The 21,272-nt window shown below is 52.7% G+C and overlaps 2 protein-coding genes across 3 annotated transcripts; one reads left to right on the forward strand and one right to left on the reverse strand.

Annotated features, from left to right (window-relative positions):
- Nucleotides 1-526: 526 nt before the first annotated feature.
- Nucleotides 527-3,713, reverse strand: Grina (glutamate ionotropic receptor NMDA type subunit associated protein 1). 2 transcript variants are annotated; one of them, XM_008834473.3, is made up of 7 exons: nucleotides 3,560-3,713; nucleotides 2,263-2,598; nucleotides 2,070-2,182; nucleotides 1,796-1,996; nucleotides 1,542-1,670; nucleotides 1,320-1,463; nucleotides 527-1,215 (listed from the first exon to the last, which is right to left on the reverse strand). In XM_008834473.3, exons 2-7 carry the CDS (start codon nucleotides 2,573-2,575, stop codon nucleotides 1,066-1,068), a joined length of 1,050 nt encoding a protein of 349 aa, XP_008832695.1. In that variant the 5' UTR covers nucleotides 2,576-2,598; nucleotides 3,560-3,713; the 3' UTR covers nucleotides 527-1,065. The 2 variants fall into 2 exon arrangements, with proteins under 2 accessions (XP_008832695.1, XP_029420074.1); XM_029564214.1 differs by lacking the exon at nucleotides 3,560-3,713 and adding an exon at nucleotides 2,702-3,000 and having other exon boundaries at nucleotides 890-1,215.
- A 4,332-nt stretch (nucleotides 3,714-8,045) lies between these two features.
- Nucleotides 8,046-19,775, forward strand: Parp10 (poly(ADP-ribose) polymerase family member 10). The gene is made up of 11 exons (XM_008834474.3): nucleotides 8,046-8,196; nucleotides 8,311-8,489; nucleotides 8,566-8,820; nucleotides 8,903-9,139; nucleotides 9,221-9,960; nucleotides 10,062-10,283; nucleotides 10,373-10,445; nucleotides 10,629-11,261; nucleotides 11,361-11,494; nucleotides 18,929-19,103; nucleotides 19,188-19,775. The coding sequence occupies exons 2-11, from the start codon at nucleotides 8,318-8,320 to the stop codon at nucleotides 19,520-19,522; spliced, it is 2,976 nt and encodes a 991-aa protein (XP_008832696.1). The 5' UTR covers nucleotides 8,046-8,196; nucleotides 8,311-8,317; the 3' UTR covers nucleotides 19,523-19,775.
- Nucleotides 19,776-21,272: the final 1,497 nt, after the last annotated feature.

Below are 21,272 nucleotides of genomic sequence, written 5' to 3' on the forward strand. Positions count from 1 at the left end.
AGGGGTATAGAACAGGTGGGCTCGAGAAGCCAGTGCCAAGAACCAGAGTGAGACCAAGGAGTCTGCCTGGTAGAACCCTGACCCATGACCCATGCTGCTGATCCAGAGCCCACTACTGCCTTGTGCTGTGCTCAGACAGTGGAGTGATACAGCCAGGCCACGTCACACTGTGTGATCTGGCACCATCTCTGAGCACCTTTTAAGAGTCCTGTCTATCAGCCCAGAACCCAGTACACACCTTAAAATGCAGTTGGCAAGACGGCAAGGAAGGAGATGCAAGCATGGAGGATTAGCTATTGTCATTAACCTACAATGTCAGTGCCCGTCCTGGGCCCATAAGCCAGGACACAGGAGCTACAACCCCTCCACACCTCAGGGAAGAAGTAGAAGTGAGGAGAGAGAGGGAGAGAGGGGGAGAGAGGGGGAGGGGAGGGGAGGGGAGGGGACGGGGGGGGGGGGGGGGGAGGGGGGGGGAGAGAGAGAGAGAGAGAGAGAGAGAGAGAGAGAGAGAGAGAGAGAGAGAAAGCAGAGAGCAGAAGGTTCCCTTTATTGGAATTTTAATGACAGCAGCATGAGAAGAAGGCTCCTCCCCTCAAAGATGCCATCCTCTCTGCTCTCAGGGCTCAGCACAGGAATGAGAACCCACCCAGTGTATCCCCCAGAGGGCAGGGTGGAGAGGGAAAGGGGTTACTCTATGCCAGGGGAGCTGGGACAGGGAAGACGTGCACCCTCACCTCTTGGTTCAATCTCTCTCCCCTGGGACCTGGTGTTACTCCCAGACCCTGAGGTGGGCTGGCAGACAGGGCTCATGCAACAATGAATGGACAGATGGTGGCACAGAAATGCAGCCCCATCATCTCTTAGCAAGGGCAAGAGAGCTAGAAAGGGCCATGCTGTGGCCACAGAGGGTCCAAACATGTATTTGCTGTGTACACACAAGGGTGGGAGAGGGGCTCCCTCTGCCCCAGGCTGTGCCTTGGGACCAGAGAGAGGGGAGCACAGATAGCACTGCCATGCCAGGAGCAGGGTCTGGGCCAACCATGCCACCTGAGCTGGGGGTTTGCACTACTCCTTGGCACGGCCAATGATGGTGAGAATATATAGGAAGATGTTGATGATGTCCGTGTACAGGTTCAGTGCCGCAAACACGTACTCCTCTGGGCTCAAGGACAGCTGCTTGTTGCCCAGCAGAAGCTGGGTATCCACTGCCAGGAACTAGGGGGGTGACAACACAGTTGGTATGACGACATGGTTGGTGCTGAATAGCCTACCCATTCTCCCAGCCTTCCCCTCAAATGCCTCCCAACACCTTCACTCACACAGGTGAAGAGCAGAGCGCCCAGTGAGGCATACACGATCTCCAGGATGCGGTTCCGGATAAAGATGCAGAGTATGGCGAAAATCAAGAGGACCACCACACTTACCAGGAGCACGCCCATGCACGAGGTAAAGTCATAGCGGGTCTGGTAGGAAGGAAGGGAGGTAAGAGGCTGTGGGTGCTGGACCTTGGGACTGCACGCTGGCCTTGGGCCCCCCCTCACCTGCATGGAGAAGATGACTACTGTGAAGCAGACAGCTGTAGTGATTCCCACTGCCATGATGACTGCCTCTGTGTTGTAGAAGCTGGCGATCATGCCCACCATGTAGGACAAGCTGATGGTCAGAATCGACTGTAGAACAAGAGGACCACACCAGACCCTGGGTGTTTGGAGCTGCTCCTGGCCCAACCCTGCTGTGTACCCACCCTTCCCTGCTCCACAGGCCTGGGGGAACTGGGCTCAGGGTTGGGAGTTACCAGAGCAACAAGGTTCCAGGGATGCTTTCGCCGGAAGTCCCCACAACAGCTGAGGACGATGAGGGAGATGAAGAAGACAGCATAGGAGACGTAGTAGGTCCAGACATTCTCCCGGACAAAGCCCTTCACCTCCCCAACAAATGTGAACACGGCGACCGTGGACAGGGTCACTGACAGCTGCAGAGTCAGCACCAGAAACACCTGGGGAGGGAACAGATGAGAACCCCACCTCACCTGTCCACCCCCAAGGCTCCCCCAACTTGCCAGACCTCACCTTTCTGATGAAGGCTTGCCGAATGTTCTTGTCATCCCAGTTAGTCGAGGGGAAGTCCTGGTTGTCATAGTAGGATGGGGGCCCCTCCTCCTGGTAATTCCCATGTTGTGGTGCTGGGGGCACAGAGGCTGGGTCAGTGTCCCTAAAGGGGCAGTTGCATCCCTCCAGCCCCACCACCTTTCTCCACACTCACAGTCAGGGTCCTGGAAGGGTGGTGGCTGTCCATAGGGATTGGGGGGAAAGGGGCTCTGTGGGTAGGGCCCCTGTGGATAGCCTCCTTGAGGGTAGGGTCCCTGAGGGTAGCCACCCTGTGGATAGGGGCTGGACCCATGGGGATACCCTGGCTGACCATAGGGGGAGGGCTGGAAAGGAGGCTGTGGGTATGGGGCCCCAGGGTAGGGAGGCTGGACATAGGGAGGCATAGGGGGCTGGGGCCCCACAGGATATCCAGGGTTTGGGGGAGGATAGCTGTCCCCAGACACCAAGAAACTCTTTTCATGGGACATGGCCTCAGGTTCTACGGCTGCCCCTAGAGGAGAGAGAGAGAACAGTAAACTGTGAGGGACTGTCTCTGGAACCAGCGACAGCCCCACCTGCTGCGGAACCCAAGAGGAAAGCGGCAGGGCCATGACCTTTGTACTGGGCCCTGGGGAGCTCCAGAACAAGGCTGCAGGGAGAGGTTGGGGGGTGGTGCTGGTGGCCTGATGTGGAACCCTTGGAAGGGACTGCTTTACATCGACGGAGTAGAGGAGGGGGCAGGAAGGAGTGATGGCTGTCAACCTCGGATGTGGAGCTTTGAAGATGCCTTCTCACCGCGGTGGGTGGGCGTCCTTCGGGTCAGAGCTCAGGAAGGAGGGGCGAGGGGAACAGTTGCTGACGCATGGGGGTGTGCCCTGGCCCTCTCTTTCCCATCCCGCCCATTAAGCAGCTTGAAGGGGCCAGTTCTAGTGGCTTATTTCCATCCCAGTAAATCCCCAGGCCATCCGTGACCATCGGGGACCCTGACCCTCCTCCCAAGTACGGGGCCCGAATGTCCCTCTCTCCCGATGTGGGGTGCAGACCTGTATTGGCTGCCAGGGTGTCTGCTTGTGGGGTACGCCAGGAACAGCGGGGTGCGGGGGTGTGTGGGGGATGGAAGCGACCAGAGGGCGTTCAAGGGAACAAAGCAGCTAAGGGGGCGACGGGAGGGGGGCGGTGGCCACGGAACGCGCCGCGAGGCCGAGGGGCCCCCCCCCCGCCGCGGGCTCAGGGGGCGCTGGGCCGCGGGTCTAGCCCAGCCGCAGCACGCCGCCCCCTCCCTCGGCTCCAGCGGCCGTCGCCACTCCCCACCCCCACCGCTGCCCGCAGTCCGGGCCGAGCGGGCCGCGCGCCCGGGCCGGTGACCGACCGACCCGAGGCGGCCGGGCACGGTTACGCAGGGCGGGGGTGGTCGACCCTAAGGGTGGTGGCGGCGGGTGAGACACACTCCAGGGCCCGGCGCGGGGACTCACCGCTCTCGGGGAGCCAGAGGCCGGTGTGTACAGTGTCGGCTGCGCGGCCGCGCGGTGATGGCCGGTGCGTCCGCACCTGCACCCGCTGGGCTGCTGCCTACCCCGGCCTGCGCCTGCGGCAGGTGAGACGCTGCGGGGCCTTGTGACGGGGCGGGGCCTTATGACGGACAGGGGCCTTGTGACGGACAGGGGCAGGGCTGAGCTTGTTATAGGGCGGGACTTGCGAGGGGGCGGGGCCTAGGACGGGACCTCCTAGCGGACCAAAATCGCTCTGCCCAGGCTGGCCTGGCCCACTGCGACCTGGGCCTGCATGCACTCTGTACTGTTGTCTGACCAGGGTTCGGTTGGGGCAGTGGGAGCTAGGGACTTCTGCAGGCACGGATCTGTTCTGGCTTATTTGGCCTTCCATTCAGAGAGCTAATTCCTAAATCCAGGGTTCATCGAAGGTTCCAAGGCCTCCATCCATTATTGGTTTTGTTGTTTCGAGACAAGGTCTCACTAGTAGCCACAGCTGACTTGGAACTCACTATTTTGCTCAGACAGGCCTGGAATTTGTGGCAGTCACCCTGCCTGAGCCTCCCATCTGGTGGGATTACAGGCATGAGCCACTACTCCCAGCCTTTTATTGGCTTTTAAATATAACATTCATGTTTCCTTTTCATCCATGTCTATTTCAAACCAAGAGACCTCATTTAATCGTCCCTATTTTCTCTACCAATCATGGAGCCCAAACTATAAGGCACCGTACTCAGGCCTCTTGTCACTTCATGTCCTCAAACTTGACAGGAGGCTGAGTTGTAGAGGTGTAGTGGGCCACTTCTCTGCCTCGACTCCGAAGGTCTTCCTGAGGAAAGAGCCCTGTTTCTGGTCTTCTGTGGCTTGGGGGACATTCCACTGTCATGTCTTCATGTCTCGTGACCCCTTCCCCGGCCTTGGATGGTTGAGAAAGCGTTCTCTGTGTCCATAATGCACTGGCTGTTTAACTGGATCTAGTAAAGCAAAGCTTTATTCCCACCATAGTTGGTTACAAGTTGTTCCACTTTCATTTCTGTTGACTAAATTCCCTGACAAAAAGCAACACAGGAGGGAAAGGGTTTATTTGGCTTACGATTCCAGGTCACAGGTCATCATGGGGAAGTCAAAGACAGGAACGAAAGCAGAGAAACTCCACACTGCCTGCTTACTTGCTCTCAGCTCCCTTTCTCCACAGTTCAGGGCCCAGCCATGAAACGGTACCGCCAACATTCAGGGTGGGTCTTCCTGCCTCAATTAACAATCAGGACCGTCCCCTCACAAGCCTGGAGAGGTGGCTTAGCAGTTAGGAGCACCCTTGCAGAAGACCTGAGTTCAGTTCCCAGTGCCCACGTTGCCACTAACAAGTGTCTATAATGCCAGTTCCAGGGGGATCTGTCACCCTCTTCTGGCCTCTGTGGGTACTGCATGCATGAGTGCATGCAGGCAAAATACTCCTACATATAAAAATAAATCAAAAGGGTCTGGAGAGATAGCTAAGTGGTTAAGAGCACTGGCTGCTCTTACAGAGGACCCAGGTTTGCTTCCCAGCACCCATATGACAGTTGACAACTGTCCGTAACTCCAGTTCCAGGGGATCCAACCCTCTCTCTGACTCTGTGGGCGTTGCATGACACGGGTGCACTTAAATATATGCAGGCAATACACTCAATCACATAAAATAAAAAGAATAAATAAAATATTAAAAATAAAAACAATAAAGACAGTCATCACAGACATGCCCACAGGTTAATCTATCTAGATAATTCCTCATTAATATTCTCAACAGCCAGGTATGGTTTAATCTCAGCACTTGGGAGGCAGAGGCAAGTGAATCTCTGTGAGTTCAAGGCCAGCCTGATGTACACAGTAAGATCTAGGTCATTTGGGACTACAGGGAGACCCTGTCTCAAAAAGACAACATAAAAAACAACAAAAAACAAAACCAAAAAAACAATGACTCTTTTAGCAGATGATTCTAGGTTGTGTCAAGTTGACAGTTAAAACTGTCTAGCACACAAGTTATCTTTAGTTTAACATCAAGTTCACAGAGATTCCTCAAAATTTAATAATGGAGGTGATGTGAGCTGATTCAGTCTGGCCCTGCCTGTGGCAGGCCCTCTGTAGCAGGGATTGGCTTAAGTATAGTGTGTTAGAGGTAATGAGTCCTGCAAGAAGAAAGCACACGAAAGGCTGGACAGACTTGGATTTTGGAGAATAAGAATCTCAAATAATTTTGTGGGGCTTTTCTTTAGAAAAGTAAAATGACAAAGTTGACTAGAGGGCTTCAGAAGGAGCCTGGATGAGTCAGAGGTCCTTCAGGCTCCATGGTAAATGCTGGGTAAGGGAGATTATGGAGAAGGGATGGCCACATGGCTCTCTGGGGAAGGCCTGGCCATGCAGAGTAAAGCTGCTCCAGGAAAGAGCTGAGAGGACAGAGAGGCTGGGACCTCCTAAGCATCAGGCTGTCAAGTATGGGAAGGGGTTTGGGGGGACAGGGATGGGAGCCACACAGGCCCTCAGAAGGGCTGTAACTTTGGCCCTGGGGGCTGTGGCAGCCATTGGTAACCCTGCCAGCTCTGAGGAGGATCCACAGTGAGGGTGGGTGAGAGTGGGAGAGAAAAGGGTAGGACGGCACTCCAAGAAGGTGCTAGAGGCTCCTGAGGGAAGAACAGGTGTATAAGGCTGAGAAGATGTCATGATCCTCTGGTATAGCAGCAAAGGAAGGGCTGGGGTCACTGGTAGGTGGGAGTAGTGCATGGTGGTGGTTACAGTTTTGGAAAGGATTGAAGCAAACAGGCTATGATGAGGTGCGGGATTGATGGTGGGTAGGAGGGTGGATTCTAAAGGCACAATCTGAAAGTTTGTGTATGTGGACATGGTTGTGCATGCCTGTAATTCAACTATTCAGAAGGCTGAGGCAGGAGGATGACATTGAATTCAAGGATAGCTTTAGTATACAGTGAGACCCTGTCTCAAAAACAAAACAAAACAAAACAAAACAACAGTAGTAAAATAAAGGCAGCCTGGCATGGTGACTCATGCCTGTAATCCTAGCACTCAGGAGACTGAGACAGGAGGATCACTCTTAGTTCAAGGCCAGTCTGGCCTGCACAGTGAATTTCAAAGAGCCTGGGCTACAAAGTGATACCATATTTCAAAATTAAAGAAAGAAAGAAAGAATAAAGCTGTGTGAGGCCTGGCACCTTGGGTGTTGAGTGTGCCTTCTGTGGTAAGGATTAATGGCAGAAGGACATGTCCACACAGTGGCTGTGTCTTGGGCAATGATGATGACCGATACGATGTAGATGGAAAGACTGGGCAGATGTCAGCTGGAGGGAGCCAAGGAGAGGAGCCCCATCAGAAACAGACAGCAGGAGCTGTGTTTGGATATGAACTTTTAAAAATACCTAAATCATAGCCAGGTGTGGTGGCTCACACCTTTAGTCTCAGCACTCAGGAGCCAGTGGAAGGTGGATCTCTGTGAGTTTAAGGCCAGCCTGGTCTACATAGTGAGTTCCAGGCCAATTGGGGGTACAAAGAGACTCTGTCTCAAAAAGACCAAAATAATTTTAATCATATATATGGAGAGAGACAGAGACGAGAGAGAGAGAGAGAGAGAGAGAGAGAGAGAGAGAACGAGAACAAGTTGTGGGAGTTGGAGGTCAAACCCAGATTGTTAGGCTTGGCAGCAAGGACTTTTACCCACCCCAATATATGAGCTTTATTGAGGTCCAAGGTTGGAGTAGCTCACTTGCACTTAGATGTGAGGCTGGCTGCCTACTGGGTGTGAAGGACCTGTTGGGGTTCTTCTATTGATAAGAGTCAGCCTCAGCCAGGGACCAGCCTACAGAGCCAATGCTGCTCACATCTAGGACATGGGGCACAGAAGCCTAGCAGTCTTGGCTGTCAGGGGACAGGGACTCAAGCATCCAATGGGGAAGGTGTTCTAGTTTGTTTCTCCACTGCTGTGACAAAACCCTCTGACCGATACCAACTTGGGGAGGAAAGGGTTTATTTGGCTTACATCTCCCAGGTCACACTTCATCTGGGAGCCCAAGGTAGGAACTCAGGGCAGGAACCTGGAGGCAGGAACTGGAGCACAGGCCAGGGAGGAATGCTGCTTACTGGCTTGGCTTGCTCCCCTGGCCCCTGCTCAACCTGCTTTCTTCTACAACACAGGCCCACCTGCCCCGGGGTGGCACCTCCCACATCATACAACAATCAAGAAAATACCCCACAGACATGGCCACAGGCCAGTTCAATGGGGGAAATTCCCCAATTGAGGCTCCCTCAACCCAGGTGTGTCAAGTTGACATTGAAGCTATCCAGCACAGAAGGTGATTGGTCACAAAGAGAAGCCAAGGAGGTGGAGGATGGCCAGGGGACATCCTGTCGGACCCTGCCAGCCAGGGGCTAGTGGGTGGGGTTGCAGGACGGTCGTTATATTTCTTGTGGACTGAGAGTTTTGGCTCCAGCAGGGAAGGAAACACCTCAACCACAGCCAGTGTCTCTGGCTCCTCCCATTTTCCTTCTCCCAGTCAGTTTCACTTTTGCTTTCCTGTCTCAGGCCTTCTGCTCAGTAGGCGCAACAGTCCTGGCTGACCAGCCTGGGCGGCAGTCGTGTGAGTATAAATATGAAATGTGGGGTTGCCCATAGTTGGGGAGTACCCGGGAGAATGGGAGAGGTGGCAGAGGGGTGGAGAGGGCCTCTTCCCTTCTCACGAGTCCTATCCCAGGGTTCTGATGGCTGAAGTGGAGGCAGGGGCTGCCGTGGAGCTCCAGGGACTGCCCCCTGAAGTCCCAGATGAGCTGCTCACGCTCTACTTTGAGAACCACCGCCGCTCTGGCGGGGGTCCTGTGTTGAGCTGGCAGAGACTTGGCTGTGGGGGCATCCTCACCTTTCAAGAGCCTGCAGGTGAGGAGGCTGGCTGGAGGGGCAGCTTGGGTGCGCCAATGTTTTGATAGCTCTGACACCCTGCCTCTGCTCACAGATGCAGAGAGGGTCTTAGCCCAGGCAGAACACCAACTACATGGCGCTCCACTGAGCCTGCGACCAGCACCCCCACGGGCCGCTGCACGTGTGCTTCTCCAAGGACTGCCACCTGGCACTTCACCTCTGAGCCTGGAGCAGCATGTTCAGGCCCTGTTGTGTGCCATGGGACACCCAGTGCAGGTTTGCCGGGCCCTGGCCAGCCCCCGGCAGGACCGTGCCCTGGTCCAGCTACCCATGCCCCTTTCTGAGGCAGGTGAGAGGCAGGTGAGGGGTGGGATTGGGACTTAGGTGCTAGTTAAGGGAGGTGTCTGAGCTGATTTACGCACTTCCCACAGAGGTCTGTGCCCTGAAGGAGCAGGCCCAGAATCTGCAACTGAACGGGGCTGCAGTGTCCTTGGCCTGGGTGCCCCAGACCCGAGCAGTGCGTGTGGTGGGGGGCACTGCTTCCACGGACCTGCTGCTGCTGGAGCTGTACCTGGAGAATGAGCGCCGCAGCGGAGGCGGACCCTTGGAAGGACTGCGCAGCCTGCCCAGGCAGCTGGGCACTGTAGTCTCCTTTCAGCAGTGGCAGGGTGAGTAGGATGGATGGACCTAGCAGGAATCTTCCTCTTCTCCAGAAACCTGATGGTTTCTGCCATCTCCTTTTTTCCAAGTGGCTGAACGAGTGCTACAGCGGAACCACCGGCTGCAGGGCTCCGAGCTGAGCCTGGTTCCCCACTATGATGTCTTGGAACCAGAGGAACTTGCTGAAGATACCAGTGGAGGGGATCAGGCAACCATTCAGAGGTCTGGAACCACTGAGCATGCTCTCTTGGAGGCTGGAGGGCTGGCAGAGGCCCGGCGTAAGACTGTGGGTTCTGAAGAGATACCAAGACAAGTAGGAACCTCTCTAACGAAAAGTCCTGTGAAAGTTCCAGGACCTGCTGTGCCAGGTGACTTGGGACATGTAGGGTCTCTAGAGCAAGAGGACCCCATAAGCCTGGGGACTATGAACTCTCCACAGCAGGCTGGATTCATGAATCAGGAACTTATGGGATCTGTAAGCTCAGTGGGCCTAGTGGAAAGCTCTACAGGGTTCTTGGGGCAAGTAGGACTCATGGGCCTAGGATCTATGGGGCTTCAAGGGCAGGAAGGTTCTGGGGAAGTTGCTGTGGGCTCACTGGGGCAGGAGGACCTAATGGGTCCAATGGGGCTCACCATGGAATCTACAGAGATGGGGTTGGAGAGTCCTGAAGGTGGAGGGCTACAGGGGCAGGAGGGCCTGGTGGAGATAGTGTTGTCGATGGAGCCCGGGGCCATGCGCTTCCTGCAGCTTTATCATGAGGACCTTCTTGCCAGCCTTGAAGACGTTGCCCTTTTCCCATTGGAAGGAGTGGATGTGACTGGCTTTCGGGTGAGTGACCTTCAGCATCCCTCACTTTGTCCCTTGCTGGGGCTCTGGGTACCTCTGCTATGCTCTGAACTTGCAAACTGCCCTCCACCATGCTCCTACAGCTCTGTGGAGCCAGAGCCCCATGCCAGGCCGCCCAAGAGTTGCTACAGAGTCTTCTGGGCAGCATTAGCTGCCACACGCTGAGCCTGAAGTACCCAGGCAGTGCCAGGTTCCTGCTGGGCATGGAAGGACAGTGCCTTCTTCAAGGGCTGGAAGCTCAGTTCCAGTGTGTCTTTGGAACAGAGCATCTGGTCAGCGCCACCCTGGGCATAGATCCTGAAAGGGTAAGATGGAGTTCTGCCCTTGTCCTTTTCCTCACGTCCTCACAACCAGATGCAGAGGCTGTTGTGAACCTCACATCCTCTTCTCATAGGTGGATCCCACGGAGGTCCTCCAAGTCCTCCCCGGCCACAGCACAGGCAGCGATAAGGAGAATGTGAACCTTGGTAGGGCTCCTTGGGGACCCTAGTGTGTCTTCTGGTCTTTTTAAAACTTCTCTTCTCCCACTCTGCTCTCCCACCTGTTCAGTGGTCCTTCTCAGGCCTACTTTCTACCCCAATCTCTATCTTTCAGCATCAGTCACCTAGCTGGACCTGACCGCTGACCTAGTGGCTTCTTTCTGCCCCTAGAGGAAGTCCGAGAGCTCCTTGCCACCATGGAGGCCCTAAGTGGGGAGGACTGGCTGCCTCTGGAGTTGGAGGAGGAGCAACCAGAGGAGACAACCCTAGGGCAGGAGGAGGAAGAACCCACACCCAAAGCTAGGGAAGAGCCTGTGGTCTCCAGCACTGGGGCACCTGGACGGCTAGAAGAGGAGGCCAAACTGCAGCTGGCCATCCACCGATCCCTGGAGGCTCAAGACCAGGTGGCTGAGCAGGAAGAGGCTGCTGCACTGAGGCAAGCCTTGGCACTCTCCCTGCTAGAGGCAGAAGAGCCCCTAGGTGAGGACACTGGTTTCAGGGCCGAGCTGGTGGTGCACACATCCTTTGAGCAGGACATGGACAAGTTAGACCGGGCACTAGCAACTGCCTTGGAGGCACACCTTCAGGAGGAAACAGTGAGACTCCAAGGCCAAATGGTGCCCGTAGACCTTGGGGGTCGCCTGGAGAGGTGCCACGATGTGAGTGTTGTCCTGCGTGGTGACTGCGTCGTCCTTCGTGGCTTCGGGGCCCAGCCTGCCCGTGCAGCCCGCCACTTAGCTGCTCTGCTTGCTGGTCCTTGGGATCAGAATTTGGCCTTTTCCTTGGGGGCCTCAGATAACAAATGTGAGTCTGTACCTCGGACTTGGGGGAAGAGTAGAATGGGCTGTTCTTGGGCTAGTGCCTGAGACATAGCCCTGATGCCCTTTCTCCCCTGCATATCAGTGTTAGAGCAGGACCCGAAGGAGCCCTTGGACAGGCTGGAAGGCTTGGAGGAGAATACCAAAGAGTTCCGAGATGTGGTGCAGGCCTTCTATGACACTCTGGATGCTGCCCACAGCAAGATCTCCATTGTTCGGGTGAGTTCATACCCTGTGTTGCTGCCTTGTGACCTGTCATGGGTACTCTTCTGTATATCAGGACCAACTGACCAAAAGCCGCTCACTGTGGGCAGGTCGAAAGCTGACGGGATGGAGCAGCCTCTTTTCTTACCCAGGCTGTTCAGAGTCTGAGGAAGGGAGACAGAGGGAATAAGGTTAGGGATCTGACAGGCCTGCCTGAGTGAGGCTCCCTACCGGGGACTATATGACTCTCTGTGCCTGTTTCCTTGTCTGGAGCATGGATGGTGATGCCATCTTGTGGCCAATGTGAGGATTACTTATTCCTACAAATGCATATTTGTCCTGTTCTGGGAGCTCTTCTGTCTCCAATAGAGTCCTGAGCTGGGAAAGGGCTAGAATCCCTCTCTCCCCATCTCTCTCTCTCTCTCTCTCTCTCTCTCTCTCTCTCTCTGTAAATAAAAAATATGTATTTTTGTGGAATTGGGGATGTAGGTCAGTTAGGTCAGTAGTATAAAAATATATATATATGTACACATCATACATATACACATATGTTGTATGTATACATACCTAGAAGCTGCTTGCCCTGTACTTTTTTTTGGTCTTTTTGAGACAGGATCTTCCTGTAGCCCCAACTAGCCTGGGATTCAGTATGTAGACCAGGCTGGCCTTGAACTCACAGAGATCCACCTGCCTATGCCTCCTGAGTGCTGGGACTAAAGGTGTGTGCCACCATGCCTGGCCTTGCCCTGTATTCTTGCTAAATTTGGCAACTATGAATAGTATGAATATGTTCCCAAAAAGCTAGTACCAACTAGTGGGGAGTCAGAGGGAAGTCCCAGAAACCACTGGCCTTTCCAGGCAGATGGGAAAAGAAGAGCCGAGGGGCTCTGGAGGCCAGGGAGGCGTGAGTACCTGGAATCAGGGGAGAAGAGCTGAGGGGCTCAGAAGACTGTGTGTGCTCATAGATGAGGCCAAAGGGGGATGGTCACAGACAGGTAGAAAGGATGGGAGACCTGGGGTCACTGTGTGTATAACTATGTAAGGTGCTCCCTACTCCTGATGCTCAAAGTTATGGGTAGGGCTAATAACAACAGTCTTCACATAGAGATGATTGGAAAAGTCACCCACCACCAGACCCAGCAACAGTCACCACCTGCTACCATCACCACCTTTCCCTCTATTACCATCCCCACCATCCCCACCACTCTACCGTTATCACCATGACCACCAGTTACCATCACTATCACCACCGTCACCATCAACCACTATTACCATCATGACATTACTGTCACCATTACCATCATCATCATCACCACCATCATTAGCATCATTATTACTATACCCAACAGCTACCATCACCATCATCACTACCATCATCACCACCATCATCACCATCACTATTATCACTGTTTCCATCATTATCACCATCACCACCATCACTATCACTAACCATCAACCACCAGTGCTATCATCACCATCACCATTGTAACCATCACTGCTATCACTATTGTCACCACCATCACCATGATCAACTATCACCAGTGTCACTATTATCACCATTACTACCATTGCATCACCACTACTGCTCTTACCCTCACCATTATTGCTACCATCATCACCATCACCACCGTCATTATCACCATCACCACTAACACTGTCATCATCACCATCACCACCACCATCAGTATCATCACCATCTTCTTTCAAAACCTAACAACCAGCTGGTTTTGTTCATTGTATTCATTTACTTGCTTCTTTGTTTTTGGGTCTTACTATATAGCCCTGGCTGGCCTTCAACTCAGAGATCCACCTGCCTCTGCCTCCCAAGTACTGGGATTAAAGGCGTGCACCACTAAGCCTGGCCATTTACTTGGTTCTTATGGAGAGTGTATAATTTTAGATGACACATTTGAGGCTTTTCTGTTATTACTTTAGAAACTTTTTTTCTTTTATGCCTGTAATATGAAGTGGAAGAAAATAGGTCTTTCTTTTCTGTCACGTCTTCCTCCGGATATCTCATAATTTATATTGTTTTTACTACGTAGGTAAGGTGCATAAGCACACTTCATATTGTAGCCTGCATGCTTTAGCTATATGATGATAAGGAAGAAATATCTACTCTTCCACCATAGGTGAATGGAACCATAGTCACAAAAACTATATAGGAGACGGGCATGGTGGCGCACGCCTTTAATCCCGGCACTCGGAAGGCAGAGGCAGTTGGATCTGTGAGATCAAGGCCAGCCTGGTCTAGATAGCTAGTGAGTTCCAGGCCAGCTAAGGCTACAGGGAGACCTTGTCTCAAAAAGACCAAAAAACCCCCAACAACAACAAACAAACAAACAAAAATAAATAAAAAACAAAAGCTGTATTGAGACTGGAGAAAGCGCTTAAAAGTGATTGCTATTCTTTCAGAGAACTGAAGTTCAGGTCCTAGCACCCATGTAGGGATGTAGGGCAGCTCACAACCAACTGTAACTTCAGTTCCAGGGGACACCGACACCCTCTTCTGGCCTCCAAGGGCACGCCCACACTTGTATGTGCACACACACACACACACACACACACAATTTTTTTAATCATGGAAAAAGGAAAGGAAAAAGAAAAACCTGTGTGGCAGGCCAGGGGTGTATCTCAGTGGGCAGGGTGCTTGCCTGGCATGCACAAAGTCCTGGGTTTGAGTCCCAGCAATGAATAAATGGGGGACCATAATCCTAACACTGGAAGACAAGGGGGGGAGGCAAGAGGATGAGATGTTCAAAGTCATCCTCAGCTACACAGTGAATTTGAAGCCAACCTGGGATACATGAGACCTTGTCTCAAAAACCGACAAAAATAACAGCTAACTAAACAGTGATTTGCGAAAGAGAACATTCTAGGATTCAGAGGTTCCTTTTGTAATTTTGAATTTTCTTTTCCTGGGTATGTTGGCCTCTTCCCACCTTTATGTATAGATTCTGCTGTGGAGGAGGAGTATCTGTGAGTGGGCAGTGAACACCTCTGAGCTTTTAAGTTTATATTGCCAGGTGGGTGTTGGTGGCACATGCCTGCAATCCCAACACTTTTGAGGCTGAGGCAGGGGGATAATATTTGAGGCCAGTTTGGCTTACATAAGAAGTCATGGGGCTGGAAAGATGGTTCAGTGGTTAAGAGCACTGGCTGTTCTTGCAGAAGACCTGAGTTCAAATTCCAGCACCCACATGGTGGCTAACAACCATTATAACACCAGTTCCAGGGGATCCAATGCCCTCTTCTGTCCTCCTTGGGCATTGCACAACATGGGTGCACTTACACACTTGCAGGCATTACACTCATATACATAAAATAAAAATAAAAATAAGGAAGTCCACAGATAGCCTGAGCTACATAGCAAGACTTTGTCTCAAAAAGCAAAACAAAGGCCAGGTGTGGTGGCACACATCTTTTATCCCAGAACTTGGGAGGCAGAGGCAGGTTGATCTCTGTGAATTCGAGGCTAGTCTGGTCTATATAGTAAGTTCCAGGCCAGTTGGGGCTACAGGGAGACCCTGTCTCAAAAAGACAAAAAAACAAAACAAAAAAACAAAAAAGGGGCTGGGGTTGGAGATATGGTTCAACGGTTGAGAACACTGGCTACTCTTGCAGAGGACCCAGGTTCAATTCCCAGCACCTACATAGTGGCTGACAACTGTCTGTAACTCCAGTTCCAGGGAAATCCGAAGCCCTCTTCTGACCCCCATGGGCATTACATGACACAGGTGCACTTACATACATGCAGGCAATACACTCATACACATAAAGTAAAAATAATCAACAAAATATTTTTAAAACCAAAAAAAGTTATAGCCTTTTATAATTAGTTTTGTTTTGCAACTGTAATTTGATATTGATAGATACTTTCATGTTTTCTCGTTTGCTGATATGTCCTTTCTGTCTTCACTAATATCTTAGCTGGGTGAATAGTGTTCAGATTCAAAATAGATTTTCCCTCAGATGTTTAAAGACATTGCTCTTTTTCCTCGTTCTTAAAGTTAATATATATATATATATATATATATATAGAGAGAGAGAGAGAGAGAGAGAGAGAGAGGGAGAGGGAGAGAGAGAGCAAGAGAGCCGGGTGTGGTGGAACACGCCTTTAATCCCAGCACTTAGGAGGCAGAGGCAGGTGGATCTCTGTGAGTTCAAGGCCAGCATGGTTTACATAGTGAGTTCCAGGACAGCTGGGGCTACAGGGAGACCCTGTCTCAAAAAGAACCCCCCCAAAAAAGACCAAAAAGAAAATTTAAAAAATATTATTACTGTGTATGTGCAGAGTCTATATGTGTGCATATGCATGCTGTGGCGCATATGTGGAGGTCAGGGGACAACTTTGTGATGTTGATCCTCTCTGTCCACCTTTAGGTTGATTCTGGGGATTGAACTCAGGTTCTAGGCTTGTACAGCAAGTGCTTTTACCTGTGGAGTCATCTCACAGGCCTCCTGGGAAAAGTTTTTTCTTGAAAAGTTAGAACAATTACTTGGTGTTTTCTTTCTTTAAAGATTTTTTAGAAATTTAATTGTGTGTGTGTGTGTGTGTGCACGCGCGCACACGTGAGTGGTACCTTTAGGGGCCAGAGGCATTGGACTCCCCTGGAGCTGGAGTTACAAGTGGGTATGAGCCACCTGACATGGGTGATGGGAGCCGAATTCAGGACCTCTGAAAAAGCAGTAAGTGCTCTTAAGCGTATGCGTGCACACTCATAAATTTTCTTCACTTCAAAAGCTAAGGTTTTCCTGTTAGATGCCAGGGCCGTGTCTTTCTCCACGAACTTGGCATTTCGTGGTTCTCTTCATCTGGAACTACTGCTTCCAGCTCAGGGAAGTGCCTTCTGCTGAGTCCACAGGTGTCCCATCTGTCTGTCATCCTGAGCTCCTCTGAGGCAGAGCGGAGACCTCCGCCGCTTCATGTCCTTACTTGCCCCGTCGGCTTTTCTCTATTTCTTTAGCTTTGCTTTCTGCGTCAGTTCCTTAAATCTTCTAGAGTGCCGTGGGATTTAATCTTTAGCTTTAATCATTTCATTTTCTGGCCCGCCCAAAGAATTTAACTCAGCAATCCTTTCCTCCTCCTCCTGTTCTTCCTTCTCTTCCTCCTCCTCTTCCTGTTCCCATCACACCTCTCTCCCTCCTTCCCTTCCTACCTCTTTCCTTCCCTTTTCTGTTTAAAAATATTTTATTGATTATTTTTATTTTATGTGTATGAGTGTATTTCTGCATGTGTGTAAGTAAGTGCACCTGTGTCGTGACCTTAGCGGTCAGAAGAAGGCATTGGATCCCCTGGAACCGGAGTTATGGACTGTTGTCAGCTGCCATGTGGGTGCTGGGAACTGAACCTGGGTCTTCTGCAAGAACAACTGGTGCTCTTAATCTCTGAGCCATCTCTCCAGGACCCCTGCCCTTTTCTTTTTTGTATTGGGATCCAATCCACTTGCTAAACAAGCACTGTGTTGTGTCACAGAGTTGCATCTCCAGCCCAGTTAATCCTACCTTTAATGTGCTGTGTTTTTTTAAAGTTTTGATTTAAAAAATATTATTTTTATTTTATGAGTATGAGTGTATGAACCTGCATGTGTGTAAGTGCACCCATGTTGTGCAATGCTCATGGAGGTCAGAGGTATTGGATTCTCCTGGAACTGGAGTTTTGGGCAGTTGTTAGCCTCCATGTGGGTTCTGGGAATCGAACTTGGGTCCTCTGCAAGAACAGTCAGAGCTCTTAACCACTGAGCCATCTCTCCAGCCCCAAGGTGTTGTTTCTTATGTGCAGACTCTTTTCATATCAGCTAGTCTTCTTGAATGTGGTCTTTGCATCCATCTCTCAAGAGGCTAATTAGTATTTTCTTAAATGCTCTGTTTGGGGCGCTGGAGAAATGATTCAGTGATCAAAAGCACTTGTTGCTGTTCCAGAGGACACAGGTTGGGTTCCCAGCACTCACATGGCAGCTCACAACAGCCTGCATGCATGTGATGCACATACATCCACTCAGCTACACACATACATACACATAAAATAAACTAAATAGTAAAAAACTTTTGGTTTATATATTTATTTATTGTGCAGAGAGCAGAGAGCAACTTATTGGAGTTCGTTCTCTCTTTCCACCATGTAGGACCCAGGGATGGATTTCAGGTCGTCACACTTGGCAGCAGGTATCTTTTACTCACTGAGACATCTTGCCAGCTCCCTGTTTTTTAATTTATTGTTTTATTTTAAAATATTTTATTTGTTGCCGGGCATGGTGGCGCATGCCTTTAATCCCAGCACTTGGGAGGCAGAGGCAGGTGGATCTCTGTGAGTTCAAGGCCAGCCTGGTCTACATAGTGAGTTCCAGGATAGCTGGGGCTTCAGGGAGACCCTGTCTCAAAAAGACAAAAAACATTTATTTTTATTTTATGTGTATGAGTGTATTGCCTGCATGTATGTGAGTGCACCCATGTCGTGCAATGCCACAGAGGTCAGAAGACGGCTTCGGATTCCCCTGGAACTGGAGTTAAGGACGGTTCATAGCTGCCATGTGGGTGCTGGGAATCAAACCCAAGTCCTCTCCAAGAGCAGTCAGGGCTCTTAACCGCTGAGCCATCTCTCCAGCCCCTTGTTTTGTTTTTTTGAGACAGGGTCTCACTGTGTAGCCCGGGCTGTCTCGGAACTCCCTATGTAGACTGAGCTGTCCTTGAACTTGTAGAAATCCACTTGCCTCTACTTCCTGAGTGCTAGGATTAAAGGTGTATGGCGCCACACTCAGCCTTAAATATTTGTCTTTTTCTAAAGATTTATTATTTTTATGTGTATGAGTGTTTTGCCTCCATGCATGTAAGTGTACCACATGTGTGCAAACCTGAGGAGGCCAAAAGAGGGCATAGGATACCCTGGAACTGGAGTTATGAACAGTTGCCAGGGTTTGATTTCCAGTACCCACATGGTGGCTAACATGGTGCTGGGAGCCAAACCTGGGTCCTCTGCAAGAGCAGCCAGTGCTCTTAACCACTGAGCCATCTCTCCAGCTCAAATAAATCTCTAAAGAATAAAAAAACCCTCTGTTGTTACCACAGGGCTGACCTTGGGTTGGTCACACAGGGCCTTCTTTCCCACTTTCTACTGAGAGGCCCAAGGGCATCTTGGCATTGGAAGTGAAGTCCTATGGGCACTGTAGGCTTTTCACTACGGAAACCTGGTTGTGGGTTCTAAGTTCTGGTGAGTAGGTGGGGTTCCTGGAGGAGTCAGGCCTTCCTGGAAGCCAGACTTCCAATGCCACTTGTGGCATGGAGGTGATTAATGTATATTCCTCTAGGCCGAGTGATGGGGGCTTTTAAGTTTTTCCCTCAATTCTTAACACCTCCACTAGAGGGCTCATCATTGCGGAATTCAGCTCTTTCCTGGGGTGGTATAGGGAGGGACTACAGATAACCTGACCCCGACTACCTAACACTTGGCAGGTGGAGCGTGTGTCAAACCCGCTGCTACAGCAACAGTACCAATTGCATCGGGAGCGCCTGATGCAAAGCTGCAAGCAACGCCCGGTGGAGCAGGTCCTATACCACGGCACAACTGAGTCTGCAGTGCCTGACATCTGCGCGCACGGTTTCAACCGCAGCTTCTGTGGCCGCAATGGTAAGACCTGTGCAGGACAGGGCCACTGATCATGTTGCGGACCCCAAGGACCCTGACCTCGGTTTTACCCATCTCGTCCCGCAGGCACGCTCTATGGGCAGGGCGTGTACTTCGCCAAGCACGCGTCCCTGTCGGTGAAGGATCGCTACTCACCCCCCAACGCCGAGGGCCACAAGGTGGTGTTCGTGGCTCGGGTGCTGACCGGCGACTACGGGCAGGGCTGCCACGGTCTGAGGGCACCTCCTCTGCGGGCCTCGGGCCAGGTCCTGCGCTATGACAGCGCGGTGGACAGCCTCCACCAGCCCAGTATCTTTGTCATCTTTCACGACACCCAAGCCCTGCCCACCCATCTCATCACCTGCAAGAACATACCCCGGGCTTCCCCTGGAACTTCCCTCGGTCTCTCCCGTGACATTTGACCCCAGAGGCCAGCCTGGTGTTCCCGGCTCTGCACAGTCCCCCCAGTGTGTACGACCTGCCCCTGGGGGCGCCCCTGCCACGTGCTCCAAAGCCAGGTTCCCCTCCTGGGCCGGCCTGGCCGCCAGGGGTCAGCAGAGTCGGGCAGGAAGGTGCCCCGCCCGGCACTCGGCCTGGGTTGGACCGCGCCCTAGCGCACTTCTGTCTGAATAAACCGGTAGCCAGCCGGGCGGCCCAGCCTGCTGGAACCCAGAATCCGATCTCTGTTTGGGGAGTTGGGGGGGGCCATCCGCGTGGCTGGGGCCGCAACCAGCTGTTCGGGGCTGGGTGGTGGCGGCGGTGGGCTACCGACTCTGGAAGCGCTGAGATGCAGGTCTGGACGCCGCGCACTCCCGTGACCTCACGCGGCTCGCCGGTGGCATCTCCCTGCTACCCAGTTGGTCTGCACGCGTGGGGCGCCAACCTTGCCCGGAATAGGTGTACTCGCTTGGGGAGCCTTATCTAGTCACACCGTGGGCTCCGTTTCTGCCACCTTGGGACTCCTGGTCACGCGGGGAATCGCTCGCTCAGCGGTGCGGCTCAGCACCGATCTTGGTTAGGACGGGGCGGGGCTCTGGGTTCGCCCCGCCTGCGCCTGCCTCCCCCAGCAATCTGGCTGCAGCGGCCGGGAGGAGGCAAGCGGAACCCCCAGGCGCGTAGGACCGAGAGGGTATGGAGAGACTTGCAGCGCGCAGGAGCTGCGGGAGCTGCGGGGATGGGGTGGAGTGGGGTGGCAGCAGGCCACCCGGAACTAGGTTCTCATCGCAGCCCGTCCCGCGCTCGGGAGGACAACACCTCCCAGCAATCGGGAAATTGCGGAACTGGACGAGAGGTGCCCGGGTGTGGGTAGGAGAGGCTGTAGCCAAGGCGCGCCCTCCTGCAGGGCTCTGGACTGGGGGCAGCGGAGGAGCCGGGTGGGGGAGGCATCGGTGATGACCGCTGACTCCTTCTGGGCTCTTGGCCTGAGGGCGGAGGCACAGAGCCCACATTGTGCCCCCACACTACTCCACCGCCGCCGCTGAGACAGAGCCCCATTCACCTCTTGCACGCCAGTATTCTCGGGGCGGGGTGATGGAGCGTGTGCACGCATGAGTATGCGTGCGCTTTGGCTGCGCCTGCAGTGAGATGGTGGGCTGCTAGAGCGGCCGCTGGGCTCCCCCAGGCTTTGCCGCAGCTGAATTCCCGCAGCCCACGCCCCTGCGGCTCCAGCTATTTATAGGCCTTCGCTGCTGAGATCGAGGTGGGACTGCGCGGGGGCTGTAGGTGGGGTAGGGTGATGGGGACTCCTAGAGATGGAGACAGGTAGCAGTGCCCTGTCCACGGAATGGGGCTGAGGGCCTTTTTCTGAAGAGGAGGACAGTAGGGGCCCTGGTCAGTGTTTGTTGCTGGATCACTGCCAGTCCATTGGAGGATTTGAGGAGAGGGAGTCCAGGATTGCGATTCAGGGGGATGGATGAAAGCCAGTGTCCTAGTTACAGGGACCATATGGATGTGTATTTGAAGGCGATGGTTTCCTCCCCTCTGGGTTTGACAGGGTGGAGGGTGGTGTCAGTGTTCTGCATTGGGGAGGGGGATGAACAGTATTTGACTAAGAGAAAGTAATGATGGTCAGTGTGGGAGCTGGAGAAGTTGAAGGTAGGTATGAATGGGGGAGAGGTTGTGAAGTCTGGGCTGAGCAGGCAGGGGTCAGGGTCTGTGAAGCAGGGTCTGTGA

Source organism: Nannospalax galili, unplaced genomic scaffold, assembly GCF_000622305.1.
Source record: "Nannospalax galili isolate Female #2095 unplaced genomic scaffold, S.galili_v1.0 scaffold717, whole genome shotgun sequence".
NCBI lineage: Eukaryota > Metazoa > Chordata > Mammalia > Rodentia > Spalacidae > Nannospalax > Nannospalax galili.